Consider the following 21,114-nt stretch of genomic DNA (forward strand, 5'->3'; position numbering starts at 1 on the left):
AACAGGAGGCCTGGAGCCAGAATGCATAGGGAGCTCATTTCTTCTTTGGTGAAGAAACTGGTCTTTCCCTCCTCAGGCTCTACTGGCCTCAGTCAGGCCCATGGTTCAGCAATGTGGGTGGTGTGAATAATTATGGGCAGAGGGCAGGGCCAGCCCCCTCTGAGCTGCTGCAAGGGGTCGGCAGGGTACAGAGCTCACACATCATGCTGGCCTGCTCCTTCAGTCTTCAATAAAGCCTGGGACAAGTGCCAGTGGCCTTTGCTGGCCTATTTATTTATTTATTTATTTATTTATTTATTTATTTGGAGACAAGATTTCACTATGTATTTGGAGACAAGATTTCACTATGTAGCCCTAGCTGGCTAGGACCTCACTATAAGATCCTTCTGCCTCTGCCTAGCCTCTCTGGCCCTGGCCCAATGCTCTTAAAGATACATAATGCATCCCGCAGGCAAAGCCCAGAAGTACAGTCTACTAGGTTCTGTTTGTTTCAGAATAAGATACATCTCTACCCTTTTGCCCAGCAGAGCAGGCCTCCTGAAGATGGAAAGCTCTGTCCCAGGCCGCAGATGGCAGGGTCTACTTGGTTCAGGCCGATTAGAAGCATAAACTCCCCTAGCTCAGACTTTCCTGGGGAGCCCTTGAAAGGCAGTGCAGCAACTCAGGCCCTGGCAGAACATAACCACTATGTGACTCCAGGGCCCCTGGTTGTCCAGAGGCCAAAACTCAGTCTTGCCCGATTGAAGGACAGAGGTGGGGGAGGACACACCCAGGAAACGGTTCTGGGTGGCTCCTCCATCTTCCTCTCCCAGCCTCAGAACAGGGGTGTTGGGGGCACAAAGGCAAGGCTGGATGCTCTTACTTCTCCAAAGCCCCCTCTCATCCAAGGTTCCTACTTCCACCTGGGTATCTCCAAAGGTTCTCAGGGCCAGACACTGGGGTACTGCGGGGAGGGGGATCTATTGCTCTAGCCATGAGCTGACAGCAGGCACAAGGATGCCCAGGAGCTTCTATTCACCAAGACACATCCCTCCTGACAACAAGGGCCTTCAGGGTGGTTGGGAGAGACCCTGAAAATGGAGAGATGGTAGGTGTTTAGGGACGTGCAGACACTGTCTGATGTCACATCTTCCTGGAAAGCGTCAATGTGAAGAAGGCTTTGCTGCTACAAAAAGTTGAGAAAAGAAGCAGGGTGTGGTAGTGCAAACGTTTCATCCCAGAACACCGGGGAGGCCGAGGGAGCCGGATCTCTGCGAATCCAAGGCCAGCCTGGTCTAGAAAAAGAGTTCCAGGACAGCCAGGGCTATTACACAGAGAAACCGTCTCAAAAAATAAAAAATAAAAAAGTTGGGAGAACATTCCCCCACTTCCAAATCTCAGATCCAGGTCCACAGGACAGCATTAGAGCAGCTGTTGGGCTAGTCAGTGATGGATCCACACCAAACCCCTCCTTCCTGAGCCTGGAGAAGACCTCAGAGGCACCAAGGCTCTCATATTGCCCACAGGTTCCTCCCGAGGGCTATGGCACCCTCAAAACCCAAGAGTATTTTCCATCAAAATCAGGAACAAAAAAAGCCACTACCACCATCAGGGCATCCATCCCTTAGCTCTAATTGAGCCAAGGGAGAAAACAGACACAGGAGACTCCATTGGAGGAAACAAACTGTTCAGGTCTGAGCCTCTGCCTGAGGGGTTTAGGGTGGACTGGAAAACCAAGAGTAAGCCCTGAGGCAGGAGACTGAAACTACTGCCTAGAGCAAAGAGTGGCCTAGCTTCAGACTTGTATCCTGTCAGGTGACCCTGAGTGAGCAATACAACCGGCATGGTGCCACCTTGACAGGGAGGGCCAGGGCCCTTCTCCACCCCATTAGAGGATTGTCACCTCTCTACAGGTCAGGCAGGTGCAGCTTTGAACTATTCAGGCAAGAGCCTCAGCACGGACTCCTGTTTATTTCTTTTCATGCTTAGACAAAGGAGCAGAGACAGTTTTCTTTTCTTTCTGTTTTCTTTTTGGTCTCGGAAGTGACAGAGGGGAAAGGAATGTGGCCTCACAGGGCAGAGCTAGTATCTCCTAACCTGAGGCCTGTTTTCACTTCTGCCTTCCCTCTCCCCTTCCCAGTCCTGGTGACATAGCAGCATCTCAGACCCAGGAGGCCCTGCAGGCTGGGGCTGGGAGCCAGGGACCCATGCTTTGAGTGGAATGTGGAAGAGATGCGACTAGGTTCCTGGATCAAGTGCACAGAGACCCTATAGCCAAGGGCTGGATGAGAACCCCGTACGTGCAATTTGGTTTCCTCAAAGCCTGAAGGGCAGCTCATGTTGAATAACGGAGGCCAGGCACAGGAGGATGCCCTGTAGCTAGGCCCAGCACCCACACCAGGAGTTTCACAGGCTGGGCAGAAAGCCCTGTTTCTGTTTGCGGATGCCTAAGCTTTGCAGCCTCTAGCACACAAAGCAGCAAACATGTCACCAAGCTCCAGGACACTTCTCGGCTAGGAACGCAGAAGCCTGAACAGATACATTCAGCCGAGAGGAGCCAGGTGCCCTAAGCTGGGTCCCTCCTCATGCACACCTGCTCCTCTGGAGGCAGGCCAGCTACTGTGCCCAGCATCAGCCATCTGCACACAGCCATCCAGAGACACATGGGTCCCTGGGACAGAAGTCAGAAGTTCCAGGACAGCAGCTGCACCCTCATTGTCGGTGACCTTGGGAGAAGAAGAAAGGATAGAGGTTACCAAGGGGCCAGTTGTAGGGAACAGAACCCTAGAGGGTTCAAGTATCAGGACAGAGCTTTACTGAGTTTGTACCAGTGTCCCTTCAGCCTTCTCCTTTGGGCACTATGGCTTTGCAGAGATCCCAGAGGCTGTTCTGCACCCTCACCAGCTCTCACCAGGCCAGTGAACCATACTTCCCTTGTTCCCACAAGTTCTGCCGCCCGTGGCTCAGCCATGCCAGAGGACGGTAGAGGATCTTAGATGGTGGGAGGCTTTGGAGCACAGGGTCAGCCCAGTCCAGTAGGAGGGCCAAACACTAGGATGTCTGCAAGGAAAGTCTGCTGTTTTAATAATGAGCTCACTGCACAGGAAATCCTTAGTCCCTCAGTCACCAGGACACATCCTCTACCCCCAGGGTAAGGGAGAGCAGACCTGAAAATAGATGATGATGGTGGTGATGGTGATGATGATGGTGATGGTGATGGTGATGGTGATGATGATGATGATGGTGATGGTGATGATGATGATGAGTATGTATATGTCTGGATGGATGGATAAGGGATGTCGTATCAGCCCCAGGTGTCTGGCTTATAGAGCCTTTCTACAGCTCCAAGACTAGCCACTGTTACTACCCAGTGAGCACAGATAACTGTAAGCACTGTGCTAAGCTGAGGTGTTTTGGAGAAATGTGCCAACTCAGCAGTCTTCAGATAAAACGGATGCCTAACGTGCCTGAAGCACTAAAGACCATCTCCTCAGAGCTGCAGATAGGTAAGTAGCAGGACTATAAAAAGTGAATCAGACAGGAAGTAAGGACACAGCCAGCTTCAGAGAGCAGATTCCTGTGTGATCTGCACGCCAGGGTCCATTTATTCCCACAAACCTCGAATCTCATTCCCAGCAAGCTAAGTCTGTATGTGTTGACGGGGAGGAATGTTCAGAGAACACAAAATCTCTGTCTAGGAAAACAACTCTAAAAAATGCTTAACCCGAGAGAGAGAGAGAGAGAGAGAGAGAGAGAGAGAGAGAGAGATTCTGTAAATCAGGAGCTGGAGAGACACGCCTCAGCACGTAAAATCCCAGCACCTGGATGGGTGTGGCAACTACGAGTGATCCCGATGCAGACGGCATAAAGGGGACCCTCTGCATGTGCACATGTATGTGCAGCATGACTGTGTGTACGATTTCACATAGACAGTGAGCAATTGCAGCAGGTCAGCTATCTACAGAACCAAGAGGGACCCCTGAAGGCCCTTGAGAACCAAAGGAGGAACTCAATTCATCAAGACGCACATGTTAGAAAGCCACATGCAAACAGGTTCATCACCCTAGCAGCAAAGTACAGCTGACCTATAGATATAGCACACAATCTTCTAGGTGCCCAGCATTCTAGCCCACCCTGGCCCTACAGGCTCATGATCTACATCCAGGCTGGAACACATCTGAGAGATAGCTACTGTAGGGAGGGAGTTCCAGATCTCTGAATGGCCTTGGGGTGCCTCTAAGGTCTGGCTAGGCTCTGTGCGGATGTAACAGGTGTACCTGCAGCAGGGTGCGCATGTGTGTGTGTGTGTGTGTGTATGAGAGTGCACCCTTGTGCAGCAGTGGGGTGGGGAGGGGTAGGGTGGGGGTGGGGAGTGGAGGGAGGGAGAACACAACTGAAAACCACTTCTCCTGTCCATTCTAACGAGTGCTTTAAGGTTTGAAAGAGAAAAAACAAAAAAAACCAAACCAAAACAAAAAACCCCTCAGCCCTGGGAAACAATTAAAGCTAAGTCTCTCTAGCCACCATGGCCTGACCTCTGGAAACGCCCTTAACCGTCCTTAACCATCCTGTCGAGACCTTCACTGGGGAAAAGAACAAGCTTTGAGAGGAGCTCAAGGGCTCCTGGCCTCGTGTCTCCCTTTGTCCTACAACTGGGGCCTTCAAAGAAGCCCTTCCTCTCCCACTCTCAGGGAGTTGGCCCCTTACCAGCACTGCAGGGCAAACTTAGCTGCTCTGGGTTGCTGACAGGCTAGAACACCAGGCCTCTCCAGAAACCCACATTCCCCCAGGATCAGGCTCATCCAACCCAGCACATCCCACCTTGCAGCTTGGGGGCACCTCTCTGCAAAGACCCAGCCTTCTCAAGAACTAAGGCAGCTAGAGGGAGGGCTCACCCTTCAGCTCTCCTCAAAAGGGACAGGAGCAACCTGCACGTAGTTGCTGTTTAACCCCTTCCGAGGTGATGTGCATAAGCCTGCTTGTGCTAAAACCAGTGAGATAAGCATCCTAGATTAGGATGCTGACTCTAGAAGTCCAGAGGGACCAGAAGGGATGCCAAGCAGGGGAACCGCAGAAATTCGTACAGCTTTATAAAACACAGCTCAATTTTTAAAATCCAGTAATGAATGCAAATGAAATAAAACTGTATTATCACGTTTGCATCACAACTTGACTCAGAGAGGAAATGTCCTCAAGGCCTTTGAAACACAGGAATGTTGAGCCCCTAGACTGTTGTGTTATCTTTCACTGGGACAACCTTGGTGGCCAGCCCTCCTGGTGGAGGGTATTAGTGGTCTTATATCCCCAAACTATCGTATTATACTGTAATGAAGTAAAAAAAAAAAAAAATCATATGTATGGGCTAGAGAGATGGCTCAGCAGTTAAGAGCACTGACTGCTCTTCCAAAGGTCTTGAGTTCAAATCACAGCAACCACATGGTGGCTCACAACCATCTGTAATGAGATCTGATGCCCTCTTTTGGTGTGTATGAAGACAGCTACAGTATACTTACATATAGTAATAAATAAATCTTTGAACAGAATCAAGTGGGACCAGAGTGGGGCCGGAGTTCAGTTCCCAGCAACCACATGATGGCTCACAACCATGTGCACAGCTACAGTGTACTCATATACATAAAATTTAAAAAATGTTAAAAAATCATATGTATAACATGCATTATTAAAAACAATTCAGTTTTGCACATATATAATTAATAATTGTGTTATTATAATACCATTAAGCTTTGCTATAAAGAAGAGAAGAGAAAAGAAAAGGAAAAGAAAAAGTAATTCCCAATGTTACCACCAGAAGCAATAAACAGCTCAGGAACAAGAGCAAGCAGGAGCGTGGAGCTGCCTGGTCCCAGGCCTGGCCTCTCAGGACCTGAGAGGGCCTCAGGCTCGGGCAGAAAACACACATTGCCAGAGTGAGATGGTGGGTGTGGCATGAAGCAGGGATGCTACCAGGTGCTGTGGTCACTGAAGGTCTGGGGCTGATTGGGACAAGTGGCTGAGGGTGGGCAATCCGAGCAGCAGAGGAAGGCACGGGGCACACTAAGGAGCACTTTACAGTTAAAACACCGGTTGGGATGGAGTTGTTCAGCCAGGACGTGCTGGATAAACAGAGACCGGGGGAGGAGAATACACACAGCTGGGAATGGATGACACAGTCAGCTCACCAGGGACGAGGTGAGCCTCGAGACCACCATCAAGGGATGGAGACCACAAGTATTCTCTACAGGGAGCAGCTTATTGGCAGCTTCAAATCACCCCCGAAGTGAGCAAAGAGAGCGACTTCTTGATGAATAGTCTGAGGAGGGGCTCTATCAGATGAAACCCAAAGAAGGTGGGGTCAGGGACCCCAGAGAAGAGGGTGTTTTGAAAACAGGCAGTATTTGGTCCAAAAGGTTCAGACAGGCAGAGGCATCCAGAGGCTTTGTACAGGGTCCACACTGCCCCCAGACACTTTAACACCTGGTATTCCCACTTACCTCCCCCAAACTGTCTTGTCTGCCTACCTGCCTGCCTGCCTGCCTGCCTACCTGCCTGCCTGCCTGCAGGCTCCCAACATGATACCCAGTGGCAGTGGTAAGGACAGGGCACTGGGAGCCAGTGGGTGGGAAGGCCTGAGTCCCTGTGGAAGGCCTGGAATTATAGGCCTTAGTTTCCTTCTGGAACAAAATAATTACAACCTTCCCAGAGGACCTGAATTCCCTGAAAGCAATGCAGAAGTCAGCTGACAACTCATGGGGGAGCAGAAGGGCTAGAAGAAAGAGAGCTGGTTTGGTGTGTACCACTAAGGGATGCTGTTCAAAGAGGCTGGATGGGGAAGACTCTGTGGTGTTGGGGGGCGGTGCACAGTGCACTTGGGGTCTAGAGGCATGTTCTCCTTGCCACTCAGCCAGCACAGTGCACTAGCACCTGCAATAGACTGGATCCCAATCAATATCTGCTTTCCCAGGAGAAATGAATATCATGAAGCAGGAAGGTGACAGGGGCCGTCATGTTCCTCAAACTGGCTGTCTCATTGTCTTCATAGTTGGATCTTTCTGTATCAACAGTTTCTTCCCTCATAGGACAGACCCTGGCCCTCCACATTACAATGGCCCTTTGCAGATGCTACTGCACAATGAGGCTGATGTTGTGGGGGCAAAGAGGCAGTGGTTCCTGCTGCCTTTGTGGACCCTGGACCAATCTTATCCTTGAAGCTGTCTCCCCTCTGCTACATGAGAGGCTGGCATAGACAGTGTGTGCAGGTAATCTAATGAACAATATGCTAGGAATGTTGACTGAGCGGAAGGTAGAGGAATTTTAATTCAGAACATGGCTGCTCTGGCAAAAGATCACATCCAAAGACCTTCTAGATCTGTGTAATCTAGCCAGAGTACAGACAGGCCTTTAATCCCAAGAGACAGAGGCAAGCAGATCTCTGAGTTCAAAAACTAGCCCGATACAGAGCAAGTTTTAGGTACAAACAAACAAACAAATAAACAAACCACCTTATGTCCGGGAGTGGTGGTACACTCCTCTAATCCCAACACTCAGGAGACAGAGGAATGCAGATCTCTGAGTTCTAGTCAGTTCTTTTCAGTCAGGTCATGGAATTCAGAGGCAGTTTTACCTGGAGGGTTTTACAGAGACAGGCTAAAGAGAGAACAAGCTAGACACAGGTGAAGACAGAACAAGCCAGAGAATGAAAAGGAGCCAGAAGATTAGAACAGATTGCTAGAGTTAGTTTGAAGCCAAGCAGGACAATTCAGTGAGAAGCTGAGAGAAGCCAGATTGACTCAGTCAGATTAGAGAGGAGTTTGAGCCAGAACAGCTGAGTTGAACCAGCCAGCCAGAGCTCAGAAAGAACTATAAAGGGTGAGCTTATTTAGCAGTAAGTCTCAGAGGCTGAAAACATTCTAGGCCTAGATTAGATTGTACGGAGACTAGAAGCTTCCAGGACTACTAGACTTAGGTTAGCAGACAGAGGGAGTGAGCCCAAATTACATCAGGAAAATAAAAAAAAAATATTTTTCAGGAGAATGACTGAGAGGTGAGTAGTACCCCTGTAGACTTAGACCTCTGGAACCTGATGACATCAGCGTCTATTACATACTTCCACAGATATTTCTGAACTACAAGATGGGCCCCCAAAGTCTTTATGGGTCCTTGTCAGAAAGGCAGCCCACAATATCACACTGAGGGAGAGGAAGCTCCAAGATTATGGAGGCAGACTAGAGGGATGTTGCTAGAGGGATGTAGCTAGGAGCACCTGAAAGGGGCTTGATAGTTGGTTACCCTCTCCAGCTTCCTGAGGGAGCCTAGCTGGGCTTAGCTTTCAGACCTCTGACTCTAAAGGACATGTTTGTAGGCCCTACTTTGTGGCAGTTTGTTACCATGGCCACAGGACAGACTGACTCTAGGGAGGCTGACAGCTCAGCAACAGGGACCATCCAAGGCATGGGTGTGTTCTACTCCCTGGCAAAGTTTTAAAGCTTTCAGCCCAACATTCTGGCCACTCGAGGTCGGGGCCTACATGCTCTATGTTTGAGGCCTGTGATGTCTCAGTAGATGCCTAGGGGTTAGGTCCTGGGATGGTATCCCATCTTCTTTGTAGGGAAGTGTCATAACTTTTCGTCCACACAGCACCCAAGCATTGTGCTGGCTACCTGGCAACCCTGTGCCTCTGCCCAGGCATGTAGGAAAACAAAAAAGAGGTACCATCAACCAGAGGAGGTATGCTGTACATCTCTCGGCCAGTCCCCAGGCAGAACCTGGCACCCGTCAAACCAGTACCCCTGTCTTTATATAGTGCTGTGGTGCGTGGTAGGCAAAGCCCCATCCCATTGCTGTCAGCTCTGAGGCCCCCTCTCTGATCCTATGTGGCTTTCTGTCCCCAAGGGTAGTCAACCTATTTTCTCCTGGACCCTCTTCCTGCTTCCATGATGTCATTCTTGTCACCCCTCCCCTCCACTACATCTCTCCCCCCTGAGGCTCTGAATAGAGCCTCATCAGCTACAGCAAGGTCTTCTCTCACTCTGTCTCCCACAGTACTCACCCCACCAATGTCATATTGAACGCCCCTCACCTCTAGCTTGTGGTACCCGGGCTCTGAGCTTTCTCCTAGCGCCACTATAAGCCAGGCCTCGGGTACTTTCTCACTTTCAATATAGCCCACCAAGGCCACTGTGGAGTTCGTATTGTGGGGCAGGAAGAGGTAGCACCCTCTTGTCTAAGGAGTCAGCACCACACAGTGCCCGGCCTCCCCCAGCTTGTTTAGGCACAAATGACCGAACCTGTTCACTGCTCTGAGTCCTGTATTGCAAACACTCTTGTTTCTAGGAGGAACTGCCTCCCACAATTTCCGTTTCGATTTCAGCTCATGTCACCTTCTCCAGGAAGCCTTCCTAGATAACAGTATAGAAGATCTGGGTTCCCACCAAATGATCTATTTCAAATCCCTGTCCCTTCTCTCCTGGAGCATGCCTGTGTGATTATGACATGCTAATTTGGGACCTGAGACTCAGAGATGTTTCCAGGTTTCTAGCTACCTCGCTAGCCCATATCCAGTTGAGAATTTGGAGAAAGGTATGTAGTAGACACGGTAGGCAGAGGAGGAAGGTAGGACCGGGGGTTAGAGAAGAACCAGAACTCATACCAACCCTTCCCAGTCCTTGCTGGCCCTCCGCTCGACCCATCCAATGTTTTTTCATACAAAGGAAAATTCGATGGTCAGCTCTTGCAGAGGGGCTCCAGGCAGCGGCATGGGCCTGAACAGAAGAAACCTGCCCTGTCCAGCCAGGGATATAGGCTCTGCTTCTACACAAAAGTCTCCAAGAGCTTCTTGCCCCCAGCCAGGAAACTCACACCAGAGCCCCTGGGTCAACAACCCCTGGAGCCTAGCCAGAGAAGGTATGGTGGTCATCTGCAAAGGCAGCTGCCTACAAGTTCATTCCTAAGCCCATAGTGTTGCTGTACCCTCTCACACATCCACAAGACGGGTGCCACTGTCACCCTGTGACAGACAAGGAAACTGGGATCTCGGTGCATGTATGTGCACTTATGAGTCTGGGCAGCTTAGCCTGTATATCTGGATCAGGACCTACTTGTAGGAGTCATTGAGCCTGATACACAAGTGACACCACATCTTAAAAAGGGTCAGCACACCCAGCTCCCTCACCCCCTGTCCAGTATGTGGGGTGTCCACACCAAGCCACATCAACCAGCACCTCAGTCTTGCATCAAAGCGTGGGATGAGATACCGAACTCCATGCCTTTGGAAGGGAATCAATACGCCTGGCTTTCTTAGATGGCTCCCGGCACACAGGAGAGGGACATTCTCCTCCCCCCAACCTTGGAGGACTGCTTTTCCTGTCACAGCAGTCTTCAGGTAGTTTCAGGATCAGGTATGGCCTGCCAGTGAGCTGGGCCTGGAAGCTGACCTTTTCCATCAGGCCTCTCCTACCTGAACTCAATCCCTGAGTAGCTTCCCATCCCCAGATGTCCAGCCAGCAATTGTGCCCTTCACTGGATCCCCACCAGCATCTCAACAGCTTCTGCTTAGAGGACCAGGTCCCCTGGTACCTGACCTGTGCAAGCTGGAAGGGATTAACTCTGATAGCACTAGGGACATTGCAAAGCACATTTGTCCAACAGGGGACCCTAATTCACACAGCAGGAGGCTCTAGCTGAAAACACCAGATCCATCCCTGATGAGCACTTGACTTGCCTGGCAGGAACCTCCTCTCCGTGTTTATAAAAGTCCTTATACAAAAGCAAAACACCGGCCAGACAAGCACCGCTGAGCACTTTGCTGCTATAGGGACCCAGTGCCTCACACTCCCAGAAGGCAGAGAGGGCTGCTGGGTGCATGCCCGTCCAGGCACAGCCCAGGACCAGGGGCCAGGCAAACCAGTTGGGTGAGATTTTTTTCCCTCTGCTTCCGGATAAACAGGGCCTGCCCAGAACCTACAAGGCTGCATTCTCCAAGGTACAGATAAGGCCTGGCTGGGCTTCCAGAGTCCATGGGTCCCTTTGGGTAGATGTCTCCAGTCACCATCAAAGTCTATACAGCAGATAGGAATCGAAAGTCAGTTTGTAAGGACCAGGCTAGACTCCATCTCTCACCAGAAGCTGAGTTTATGCCACATAATTGGGGCACGTGAGAGAGGCTCTCAGCCTTCATCCATACTGCCTCCAGCCAAGCCAGTGCCAGTGATCAGCTGCTGAACAAAGAGGGTCAAGGCAAAGAAGAGAATGAGGAAGGACACAGCAAGGCAGAACCAGGTGCAGAGTGCTCCAGGACTGGGTGTGGCTGCAGCTGAGGTTCTATGAAGACCAGGATACAGTGGGGAACTCAGGGCAAGTCACTTGACCCTTATCTGTTTTAGCCTGATGGATGCCGTGGCTTAGGATATGTGGAGGCCAGACACCACTGCTACAGCCGTCAAGTCTGTTTGGTACCTGCCTCATCCTACACAAAGGACCTCCAGTTGAGAATAGGTTTGGCTGTTATGTATAACCAGGGACCAGTGGAGAGGGTAGAGGCCACAATAGCCTGAAAGCTAGCCCCAGAGCCTGCCTCCCAATACTGCTTCCTCTCCTGGGACCTCCAATGTAACTGACAGAGCAGTGGACAGGCTTGAGAGGTATCCGAGACTTCTTCCTGAGCAGATACCAGTTGGTCCTGCTAAGGACCAAAGACTAATGAAAGGCCCAAGAAACCATAGTGCCAAAATGGTGGAGTGAGCAAGTGGCCTGGGCAGACAGGTCACTGAGGAAATGCCAATTACCTGACATGACCTCCAAGTCCCTGTACCATGAAATCAGCAGCATTAAGCCAAGGATTATGAAAAAACAAAGAGGCTGCCTGGAGCCAAGAGGAGAGCCTTAGTCTTCTGGAAAAACCATCACCATGACAGTCATAGCTGGGCGTGGCTATCAGATGTGAGTATATCCAGGGAGAAGGGCAAGCAGGTTCTATGCTTCATAAATGTTTCCAGATACCCCACATGGTGACCACATGGCCACCAGAGATTCCCCCAACTCCATGAGATGACACTCAGTGGTGCCCCACAAGCCTGAACAACGATACTCTCTCACTACACATGGTGCAATGTCCAGACCCTATACAGACCATTTGAGGATAGACTACTAAACTACAGAGTTCTCCTATAAGAGCTCAATACACTGTACCCACCACCCAGAGCTGCGTGCACCTGGCCACACTGAGAAGCATTCAGGAACCACCACACTTATATAGAAGGAGGGACGGGGCAAGCCGAGTAGAAGAGCCCAGCTTGAGGCGCTGAGGCCAGCTCCACTGGAGAGGCAAATGCTCTCCTTGCCTCACCTCCCTCCTCCCTGACAGTCAGACGCCTGGCCCACATAAGCAGGAGGTACAAGGCCACTAGTGTTTGGGAGGAGAGTAGAAGACGTTCCCTCTTCCCTCAGAGTGACAGAAGATGAAAGCCTGCCTTTTATCCTTATCCCAGTCAGAGTCAGGCAAACGGCATCCCTTTCTCAAAACTCCTAGCAGAAGCCTCAAGGGCCTTCCTCGGACAACTGACTGCAAAACTCAGACACAAGCAAACATCCGATCATCAGACCCCTTGGAGCATCTCTCTTGGGATGTGTGAGCTCCTGAGACATCAGAGAGGGCAAGTGTTTAGGACAGCCCCCTTTGAGCAACAGGCCCAGTGTCTGGCTCCCTAGAGTCTGGGTGTTGAACACAAGCTCAAGCTGGCTGCCTTGGGAAAAGCAGGCCCCTGGTGAACACAAGACTCACCTGCTCTTGGAACCAAAGTTACATTTCAAACTGGGTCAAGAGCTCCCTTATTTCTGGGGCCACGTGTTGTGTGGCATTTGCAGCCTCAGTTATAGCTTTCCGATACATCCCCTTCTTCTTACGGTTAAATCTCAGTTTGAAAAATTCAGAGAAAGGGGACAGTTTCGAAATAGACAAGAATGATGTAGTTGGAGACCCAAACCATGAGACTTTCGCTTCTTGCCAAGAGGGCTCTCCATCCTCCTTCTGGCCAAGGCTGATGTCAAGGACACGCGCTGGCCACCAAGGAAAACCATGAATCTTACCCCACACAATGTCCCCTACAGCCACCGTCCTTCCGTCTTCAGTCACACACCGTGAGACGCTCTGCGTGTGCAGCCTGACTGTGAGGGGAGGGACGGTCTGGCGAGTGTCAGCAGAAGATGAAGGAACAGAGGCACTGTCGCCAGATGACAGGTCCCCTGTGTCTGGAGATGTCGCTTCTGAACCAGATGATTTTAATTCATCCAGGCTGTCGGTGCTGCACACAGATTCGCTGGAACAGTCTGTTCTCCTCCCAGGGCAGTCCACAAGAAAAGCCAAGCCATCGCGGCCATGTTTACCTTGTGGAAACCTCTTGAGGTCATCGTCCTCACCAGAACTTCCAGAAGACAAGCCCTCTAGCCCATGGGTAGAGCCATCGGCAAAGAGCGCAGGCGAGCTGGCCAGCGGGCCTCGTGGGCATCCGTTCAGCTCCTCCACCAGCTCAGCCCGGTACAGGGGTTCATGCTCTCCATCCCCCAGCCGGTGGGGCTTCAGACGGATTTTGGGAGGTGGCAGGTCAGAGATAGGAGGCACTGGGCGAGTCAGCTTTAGCTTGGGGATGGAGGCTGAAGATCCGCTGGGTGGTCGGTCTCCACCACCCCTGGGCTCCACATCCCTTGATACCTCTGAGTCCTGGCTGCCATTCTGTAGAGACTGTTGGGGGCAGAAGGGCTCCACGGAGCCATGCACTCTGGATGGAATCTTGACCACCTCACCCTTACCCTGTGGTGTGCTGTAGGAGATCTTGATGACTGGGCTTCTGGGAACATGCTCTCCAGCAACCCTGTCCTCTTCCCGCTTCTCCCTCTTGCTCCTCCTCGGGGCAGCTGTAGCTATGACGGCACTGTCTTCTGGTTCCTCTGGCTTTCGGTGTTCACTGTCAGGGCCACTGCCTAGCCTCCGGCGGGGTTTGGGGGTGTTCAGGGGGCTGGGACTGGCCTCCTGAGGACTCACAGTACTCTTGCACTTCTCACACAGTACCTGACGTGGCCGCAGGCGGATTGTGCTAAGAATGAGTCTGCCAGGATCCCGGTTTCGGGACAGTCGCCGACGGGTCCGCTTGATGGTCCTGGGTGGGGGCTGCGGCACCCACTGCTGGTAGGTGTTCCTCAGCCATAGTGGGTGAGGGAAGGGGGCACCCTCAAAGTATGGTGGAAAGGGAGGCAGGTTCCCGGCAGGCACAGGTGGTATGAGAGGTGGGGGCAGCTCAGACACAGCTGTCTTGGGAGGCTGATCCTTCTCAGGGTCTTTGTGGTGAGGATGCAGAGATCCTGTCTCCAGCTGCATCATTTCTCCAGCCCCCTCCTCAGGAGCCTGGCCATGACAGCTGAAGGCAGAGGAGTTGTCAGCCAGAGGCAGTAGAGTAGATGGAGACAGGCCAAAGAGGCCAGACCTGGTAGAAGGGAACAAAGTCAGAGTGAGAATAAGGGAGAACTCTAGCTCTGCCCAGCACCTGTCACCTGGGAGGCCATCTGCAGAAATTAAGTCTGGTTCTTCCAGTCCCATGCTCCCAGAAATAAGACTGAGACTCAAAATATATTTACAGATATCTAGTCCATATACCTAGGCTCTTCTCTGACTGGATCATAACTTGTTATAACCCGTTTACTTTAACCTACACTCTGCCACATTGCTGGTTACCTATGCTCAGGCCCCATGCATCCGTCTCCACACATCTTCTGGGGCGAATCACCCCCTGGCACTTCATACCATCCCAGAATCCTTTCTGTCTCCTGAGGTCCCACCTCTTATTTCCTGCCTGAGCCATCGGTCACCAGATTTATTATTGACAGGCGCCGCATCCATACAGGCATATGACATTCGCTCTACAGCCATCTGGATCTAGGTCTGGAGTGGTGGGTTGACATTCAGCAGGTACCCAGCCCCCATATGTCCTGTGTGACATGTGGCTTGAGGGCATCTTCTTGATCAGAGTATTAGAATCTGAGTCGATAGCCACAAGAAAGAGGGCTTGAGTCTGGGATGCTTTTAGAAGACTGAGAGGAACATCTATATCCTGAGACAGGGCATGGCCTGAAAGGGAAGTCCACCTGCCCCACAGTCAGTAGCTGCAGAGCCCAGGTCCCTGTTCATGTCTCTCACTTTCCCTTCCCTTTTTTTAAGAGATAGGGACTCAGCTTGCTGGAATCTTCTCCCAGGCAAGCTCTTGGCCTTGAAGAATGTCTTATGGAACACCCTGGTCCCAGATGCCCAAGATGCACCCATGTGTGCAGGGTGGGAGCCACATGTGGCTAGATGTAGCCAGAGCCACAGCTGTAGCTGCCCTGAGGCCAGAGGCACCAAAGCAGAGCCCTTGGGGTGCTAGAACCTCCCAAAGTCTCACCATTAGACTTGACTTCCATGGCCTCGAGAAGAGGATCATCAGCCAGCCTGTCATCTCTGGACCCCACCCTCAGAAAACACCACAGGGTCCCAAATTGAGGGCGTTGGCAGGAAGGGGAAGCCGCCCCAGGGAGAAGCAGCATTCCTGTGATAGTAACAGGCATGCAGGTTATGGGGAAAATTGAATTCTGCCCAGACAGGACTAAGGGCCAGAGAAGGCCCTAGGAGAGCATGAAGGAACGGCAAGTGGCTGGTTTGGGAGGCAGGGCAGACAAGGGACCAGGGGTGAGAGTTGCTAGGCAAAGCTCACCTCCCTGGCAGCTTCCACAGTTACCTAGAGCATTAAGTGAGGGTCTCCCCAGCCCCTCCTCTTCTGTTCATCCCCACAGCCTCCTTGTGCTCACAGGTGCTGTGAGCAGAGGGGACCCCAGAGGGTCTGCTTGCTTTTAGCCCCAGAGGCAGACTGTGCAGACTGAAGATAGACACTCACTGACTGCAAACCCAGGTCCTTTCCCAGAGTCCAGGGGCCGGATTCTCCTGAGAAATGGCGTGGCCCTGGCAGCGTGCAGCCACTCTTCCTTCCCGAGCTGCTGCCTTGCCCCTGCTTTGGCCACACCCGAGGCCTGCCTAGTGGGTAAACAGAACAGCTCACCCCAGGTCAAGGCAGGCTGGGTGATGACCTTCCCCTAGGAGAGCTGAGGCCAACTGCTAGATTTGGGGAGACCATGGACCACCGGGGCTCTGCTTTGGTGCTTCTAGCCTGCAGGCAGCAAAGGCCGGGGCTGTGATTTGAGCTCCCCCAACCCTTTAGCAGTTCCACAGAATGACAAGCAGGGACACTCCCTCTTCACAGATAAGACAATGAGAAGGGACTTGCAGGCATGTCCCAGTCCAGTGATGTTAGGATCCACTGCCTCCAGGTATGGATATAACCACAGCACAGGGAAAAACAAATGGACAAACCGTGACCTGGCCTAGGGTGGAACCGTGACCTGGCCTGGGGTCCATAGAGGATGTGGATCCCAAAGCTTGGCACCCTCAGCGAGGCCAGGCTGTGACTCAAGTTGGTCAGTCTCAAGGACAGAAGCTCACAGAAAATGCTACAGATCTTGGCAGCGATAGGAATCTGTTAGGGTTCACAACAGACTAAGAGGGCCTGCTGAATGGGTGCAGCTTTGAGATGGAGGGTAGATATATAGGAACAGGACCTGGAGATTAAGAAATGATTCACCAGGGCAGGAACCAATATCTCCAGAGCATTGAACCTCTAAGTTCAGGAAAAGATGGGGACACCGAGCAGGGTTGAGAAGCCCAGGAAGCTATAAAGAGGGGGCCACATCCAAATGCGAAAGCAGTAGAGACTCAAAGGGAACAGACATAGGGCTCCTGGGGACACCGAGGCTCTCCTGTTCTGCATGATGCTCTGATGAGGACACAGTCCTGGGGACAGACAGCCTGGCTCAAAGTCCTCAGCAAGACACCAGTGGTCAAATCGTGTCCCTGGGGCCTCACCTGCGGGGTATGTCTCAGCCACTCACCCAGAGTAGCCTGGCTAAGGCCAGCCCATGGACAGGAAGAATACAGTTCTGGCTGCTTGCCAGAGCTCTGGGCTGCCCCTGCTTGCAGCTGCCTCCATCTGGCTTCCCAGAGACACAGGCAGACCCAGGATACATGAGGCTGCTGGCGCCCAAGTGGCACCCTCCCACCCCTCCTATGTCTGTCTGGGACCTTCTTCCCCCAGCCCGTGGTGGCAGAGGCTATTCTGCCATTGCCCGAGGGTTGAGTCAACAGGCTCCTGGATCAGAGGCATGCGGATGTGCAAAGCTGGGCAGGAGTCTGCGGAAACTTCTCTACATAGCTATGTTGCCAGGAGCCTGCAGCCCCAGGAAGGCCCAAGTCCAAACACCCAAGGCCCCACCTTGGGTTGTACACCAGGGCTTGCTTACTTTAGAAAGTCCCTGAAGCCTTTTTGCAGCCCAGCAAACAGCCATTGAGCAGTAGGGCTAGAGAGCTGGATGGGACCAGGAACAGGAAGGTCTTGCAGGAAACAGTGAGCTGCTCGGGTCTACTAAGTGTACAGAGGCCTCCAGGGGCCACCTCTGCTTTGGGAGTCAAGTGAGCAGGTTTTCAGGCCAAGTCTCAGCCTGGATACCAGAGCAATCCCTTCTCCAGAGCATATTGCCCCACATCCTTGGGCAGACCCCCGATTTCCAGAGAAGAAAAGGTGGGGCCTGTATCTTGCATTTATTAGCATCAACATCATCCCTAAGCCCTAGGGCTCTCCTAGAAGCTCAGACCAGGCCCCACCTCACCCCCCCCCATGTCTTCCTTGTCCACTCTGACAACATCTCTGTGGTATAGTTCCCAAGACCAGCATGCCAGCTGGTGATGCACCAGCTGTGATGCACAAGACACCTCGAACCTTCCAGTTCCTTGAGGGCAGAGAGGGTATCTGAGCACTATGGTAACCTCTGTGCCTACCACATAATCTCAGGAATGCCTATCAGCACACTGGCTAACATATTCCAGGACAGAACTTGGTGCTCTTTAGCCTGGTGACAGGCAGTGACTGTGGTCTTGGTCAAAGAGGACATCATACTGACTATTCTGGCAGACAGGCTCAGCTGTTGTGTGGTACAATTTAAGAATCAACAACTCAAATTAGAAGCTCGGAGTCAGCGGGCCTTTGCTGTCTTGTAGACTACCTTTGGCTAGGGTTACCTCACCTGAGGTGCTCAACAAGAGACATACATACCTCTAGGCCCACCTGCAGCATAGTGTCAGCCCCACCCCTTCCTGCACGACTTGGGTCAGCAGGCTTTGGGAGGGATCCTCAAATTTGTAAGGAGGGATCCTCAAATTTGTAAGCAGGGATCATAAAGGCAGCTTGTCAGAGGCTTAGCCCACCCTCTGGCACAGTGTGGTTTCTCAGTGAAAATACAGGCCTGCATAGGTACCCAGAGCAGCAGAGAACCTGCTTCAGGCTGCTCTACAGCCAGGCAGCTGATTCAAGACACCAAGTGGGAGGAGTTACTTGGTACTGCACCAGGTGGCTTGTGAGCAAAGACCCCCTCTGCAGCACCCTTCCCAGCCATCTGCAGACAAGGAAGGGAAAAGGAACAAACATCTTTCAGTCTAACTTTCATGATGAGCCCTGGTGTGGCTGGATCCAGCCTCAGACCCTTCCTTCCACCCAGCAGTCTATGCGAACTGGGCCATCCATGTCACTTCCAACCTAGCAAGGATGCAGCACAGTGATCAGGAACCATAAAGACAACCAGGCTACCAGGTCGGTACCCAAACTATGGGAGCTCTGATGCCTATAAAGTGCAGCAGCAGCACCTCAGGAATGCTGACCTGCTTGCTGCTTTGAGCCCCAAAGGCTCCCCTGAGGTAGGAGGAAATAGGACTTGGGAACTCTTCTTTGGCTGGCGTCCAAGGACTGGGCCTCCGTAAGAGCAAGGATAGGTACTGAACCAGTGGAGAATCTAGTACCTGGGAGGGCAGGTCAGCATGTGGACCCTGGAGGCTGAGAGCAGACCCTGCAGTCCAAACCACCCAGACAGCTGCTAAGCTGTGCTCAGCTCTGCCTGAGAAGCAGGACTGTAAACACTAGCTTTGCCACTCATAATACTATGGACAGAACACAGGAAACAGAAACAAGGGGTGGGGGGCTGCTGGAAAGATCAAGGATGGGGAAGGAGAAACACAAGGCCAAGCCTTGGAGGGCTGGAGGGGCAAGGAAGGGCCACTTCAGAGTCTCTGCATGGGCACAGAAGCAAGCAAAGCCACTGCAGAGAAGAGCTGTGATCAGCGACTAAGCTCCTGTCTCCAAGGGGTTCTGGTTATGGTAGACTGTGAGGCATGGACACACATGCATCCTATAGCTGCTGCTTCCCATGCTCAGGATGCCAGCCAGCAGCTAGCTTCTATTCATGAAGGGTGTATGCATCTGCAAGCCAGGTTAGCCATTGACCTCAGGGCAGAGATTCCCCCCTATCTCTGTAGACACAGCCACAAGACAGGACTACTCTCAGCCAATCTTATCTTGAGCACTGGAGCCTGAGAACTGGGGAAATGCGGGTCCTCTGCTGCAGACTCTCTCTAGGGAGAGGCCAGAGCAGGCTGCACAGGTTGAGCAGGGGTGCAGCCCTGCAGGCTCAGGACTGAGCCAGACCTGCCTGGGGAGGAGAGGGCAGCCATCAGCAGGGTGGGGGATGGCTTGTCTTGGAAGCTTTCGGGTGGCTATTCTGCAGCCCTTGAATGTCACCCCATTATAGGCACTCCCTGTACTAACCAACAAGAGAGGGGCACCAGTCACACGGGAGGCCATATGTTAAGTCACATGACTTGTGCATAAATGGCTTCTGGCACATCTAATGAAGACATAATGTCAGCAGGGTAACTGTCAAAGGAGGAAGGGCTCTGCTCTGTGGTGGGAACCCAGGGAAATCCGGGCTTTAGGAAGGGAAAAGTTGGGTCTTTGAAAGCAGAGCCCTTTTCTGTTCCTAATTCCAGAATGAAGCCTGGCTGGAGCAGAAGAGTCACAGCCTGATTAATGCCTAATCATTTATCAGGCAGTGACAGCGCAGTGCCATGTGATTCTGGGTTCAGGTGGCTGTTCTGCGCTGCAGAAGCCCCTGCAAAGGGTATACAGGTGGTCTCAGGAGCCAAGCCCAATACGCCCCTCCAGTAGAGGCACTGGCCCTGGAACTTGTATCTTCCACTCCCCCGCAAGGCGCCTCGCCCACAGCAGTGTTTCTACACCCCGCAGTCGTCGCAGCTGGTCTCCACCAGCCACTCCTACAAGCCTTGGGCTTCCCCCTTCTTGTGACAGGTGAGGCCATAGCTTAACTGACCCCCTTAAACGAATCACGATTCTGCAAACAGTCGAATTCAACAGTGCGTCTGAACAAAGAAAAGTGCGTTAATTATGGCAGATGTGCGGAGTTTCAGGCAAGGCTTCCCGTGCGTCCGGGCCGGCACCCGCAGACCCTCTGCGGGGCCGCACGCTCTCCTGCCCCGAAAGTCACCGCGACTTTGGGAGAGAGCCACTTTCGCACCCAGACCGGCGGCCAGCTGGCGCGCCTCGAAACCCCGGCCCAGCAGAAACTGAAAGCGGACGCCGGGCTTTGCTGCTCCTCTCGGAGCCCGCATCGGAACCTTGAATCGGTGGAGGAGTGTCCCGGGAGATTCCGAGGAGTCCCGGGCCCGCGACCCTGCCCCGCTCACTTTTTCGTGCAATCCAGCAGGATTCCGGCGAAGCTGCGCTCGCCACAGCTCACGGTGACCACCAGCGCGCCGTTGACGACCTGTTCCACCCGCACCGGCAACCGGCAACCGGCCCGCGGCTCCATGCTCCCGCCGCCTCCGGAGGCCGCCCCCGCCCGCCACCGCCGCCGCCGCCGCCGCCGGGTCAGCCCCGCGTGACGCCGCCTGACGTCACAAAGCTCTGTGTGCCGGCCGCCACCGCGGAGCTAGGCTGGGGCGCGCGGCCGCGGGCTGCGCTCCCGGGAGCCGGAGGGCGTGGGGCGGTCCGCCTGCAGCGTGCGCCCACAGCCGGCTCTCAGAGCTGGGCTTGCAACGCATTGCGGGGGCCCCACCGGGCGGAGAGAAGGGTTCGTTAATCTTGACGCCACGCAGGCTTGGAATGCCCCCTAGGAGGCCTTGCCAGGAACCGAGGGGTAGCGGGGACACTCCCCGGGTCCAGGCCC

The 21,114-nt window shown here is 52.8% G+C and overlaps 1 protein-coding gene across 2 annotated transcripts; it reads right to left on the reverse strand.

The window, feature by feature from the left end:
• Nucleotides 1-315: 315 nt before the first annotated feature.
• On the reverse strand, nucleotides 316-20,806 carry Pwwp2b (PWWP domain containing 2B). 2 transcript variants are annotated; one of them, XM_021167342.3, is made up of 3 exons: nucleotides 20,633-20,806; nucleotides 12,755-14,450; nucleotides 316-2,705 (listed from the first exon to the last, which is right to left on the reverse strand). In XM_021167342.3, exons 1-2 carry the CDS (start codon nucleotides 20,755-20,757, stop codon nucleotides 12,773-12,775), a joined length of 1,803 nt encoding a protein of 600 aa, XP_021023001.1. In that variant the 5' UTR covers nucleotides 20,758-20,806; the 3' UTR covers nucleotides 316-2,705; nucleotides 12,755-12,772. The 2 variants fall into 2 exon arrangements, with proteins under 2 accessions (XP_021023001.1, XP_021023002.1); XM_021167343.3 differs by having other exon boundaries at nucleotides 13,060-14,450; nucleotides 20,633-20,783.
• Nucleotides 20,807-21,114: the final 308 nt, after the last annotated feature.

This window comes from Mus caroli, unplaced genomic scaffold (assembly GCF_978045245.1).
Source record: "Mus caroli unplaced genomic scaffold, Mus_caroli_1 scaffold_8, whole genome shotgun sequence".
Classification (NCBI taxonomy): Eukaryota; Metazoa; Chordata; class Mammalia; order Rodentia; family Muridae; genus Mus; species Mus caroli.

Coding starts and splice junctions, on each gene's coding strand:
- Pwwp2b (XM_021167342.3), bottom strand. CDS start 20,757: ATGGAGCCGCGGGCCGGTTGCCGGTTGCCGGTGCGGGTGGAACAGGTC. Junction 14,451..20,632: donor CTGCTGGATTGCACGAAAAA/GTGAGCGGGGCA, acceptor CCCTTCTACCAG/GTCTGGCCTCTTTGGCCTGT.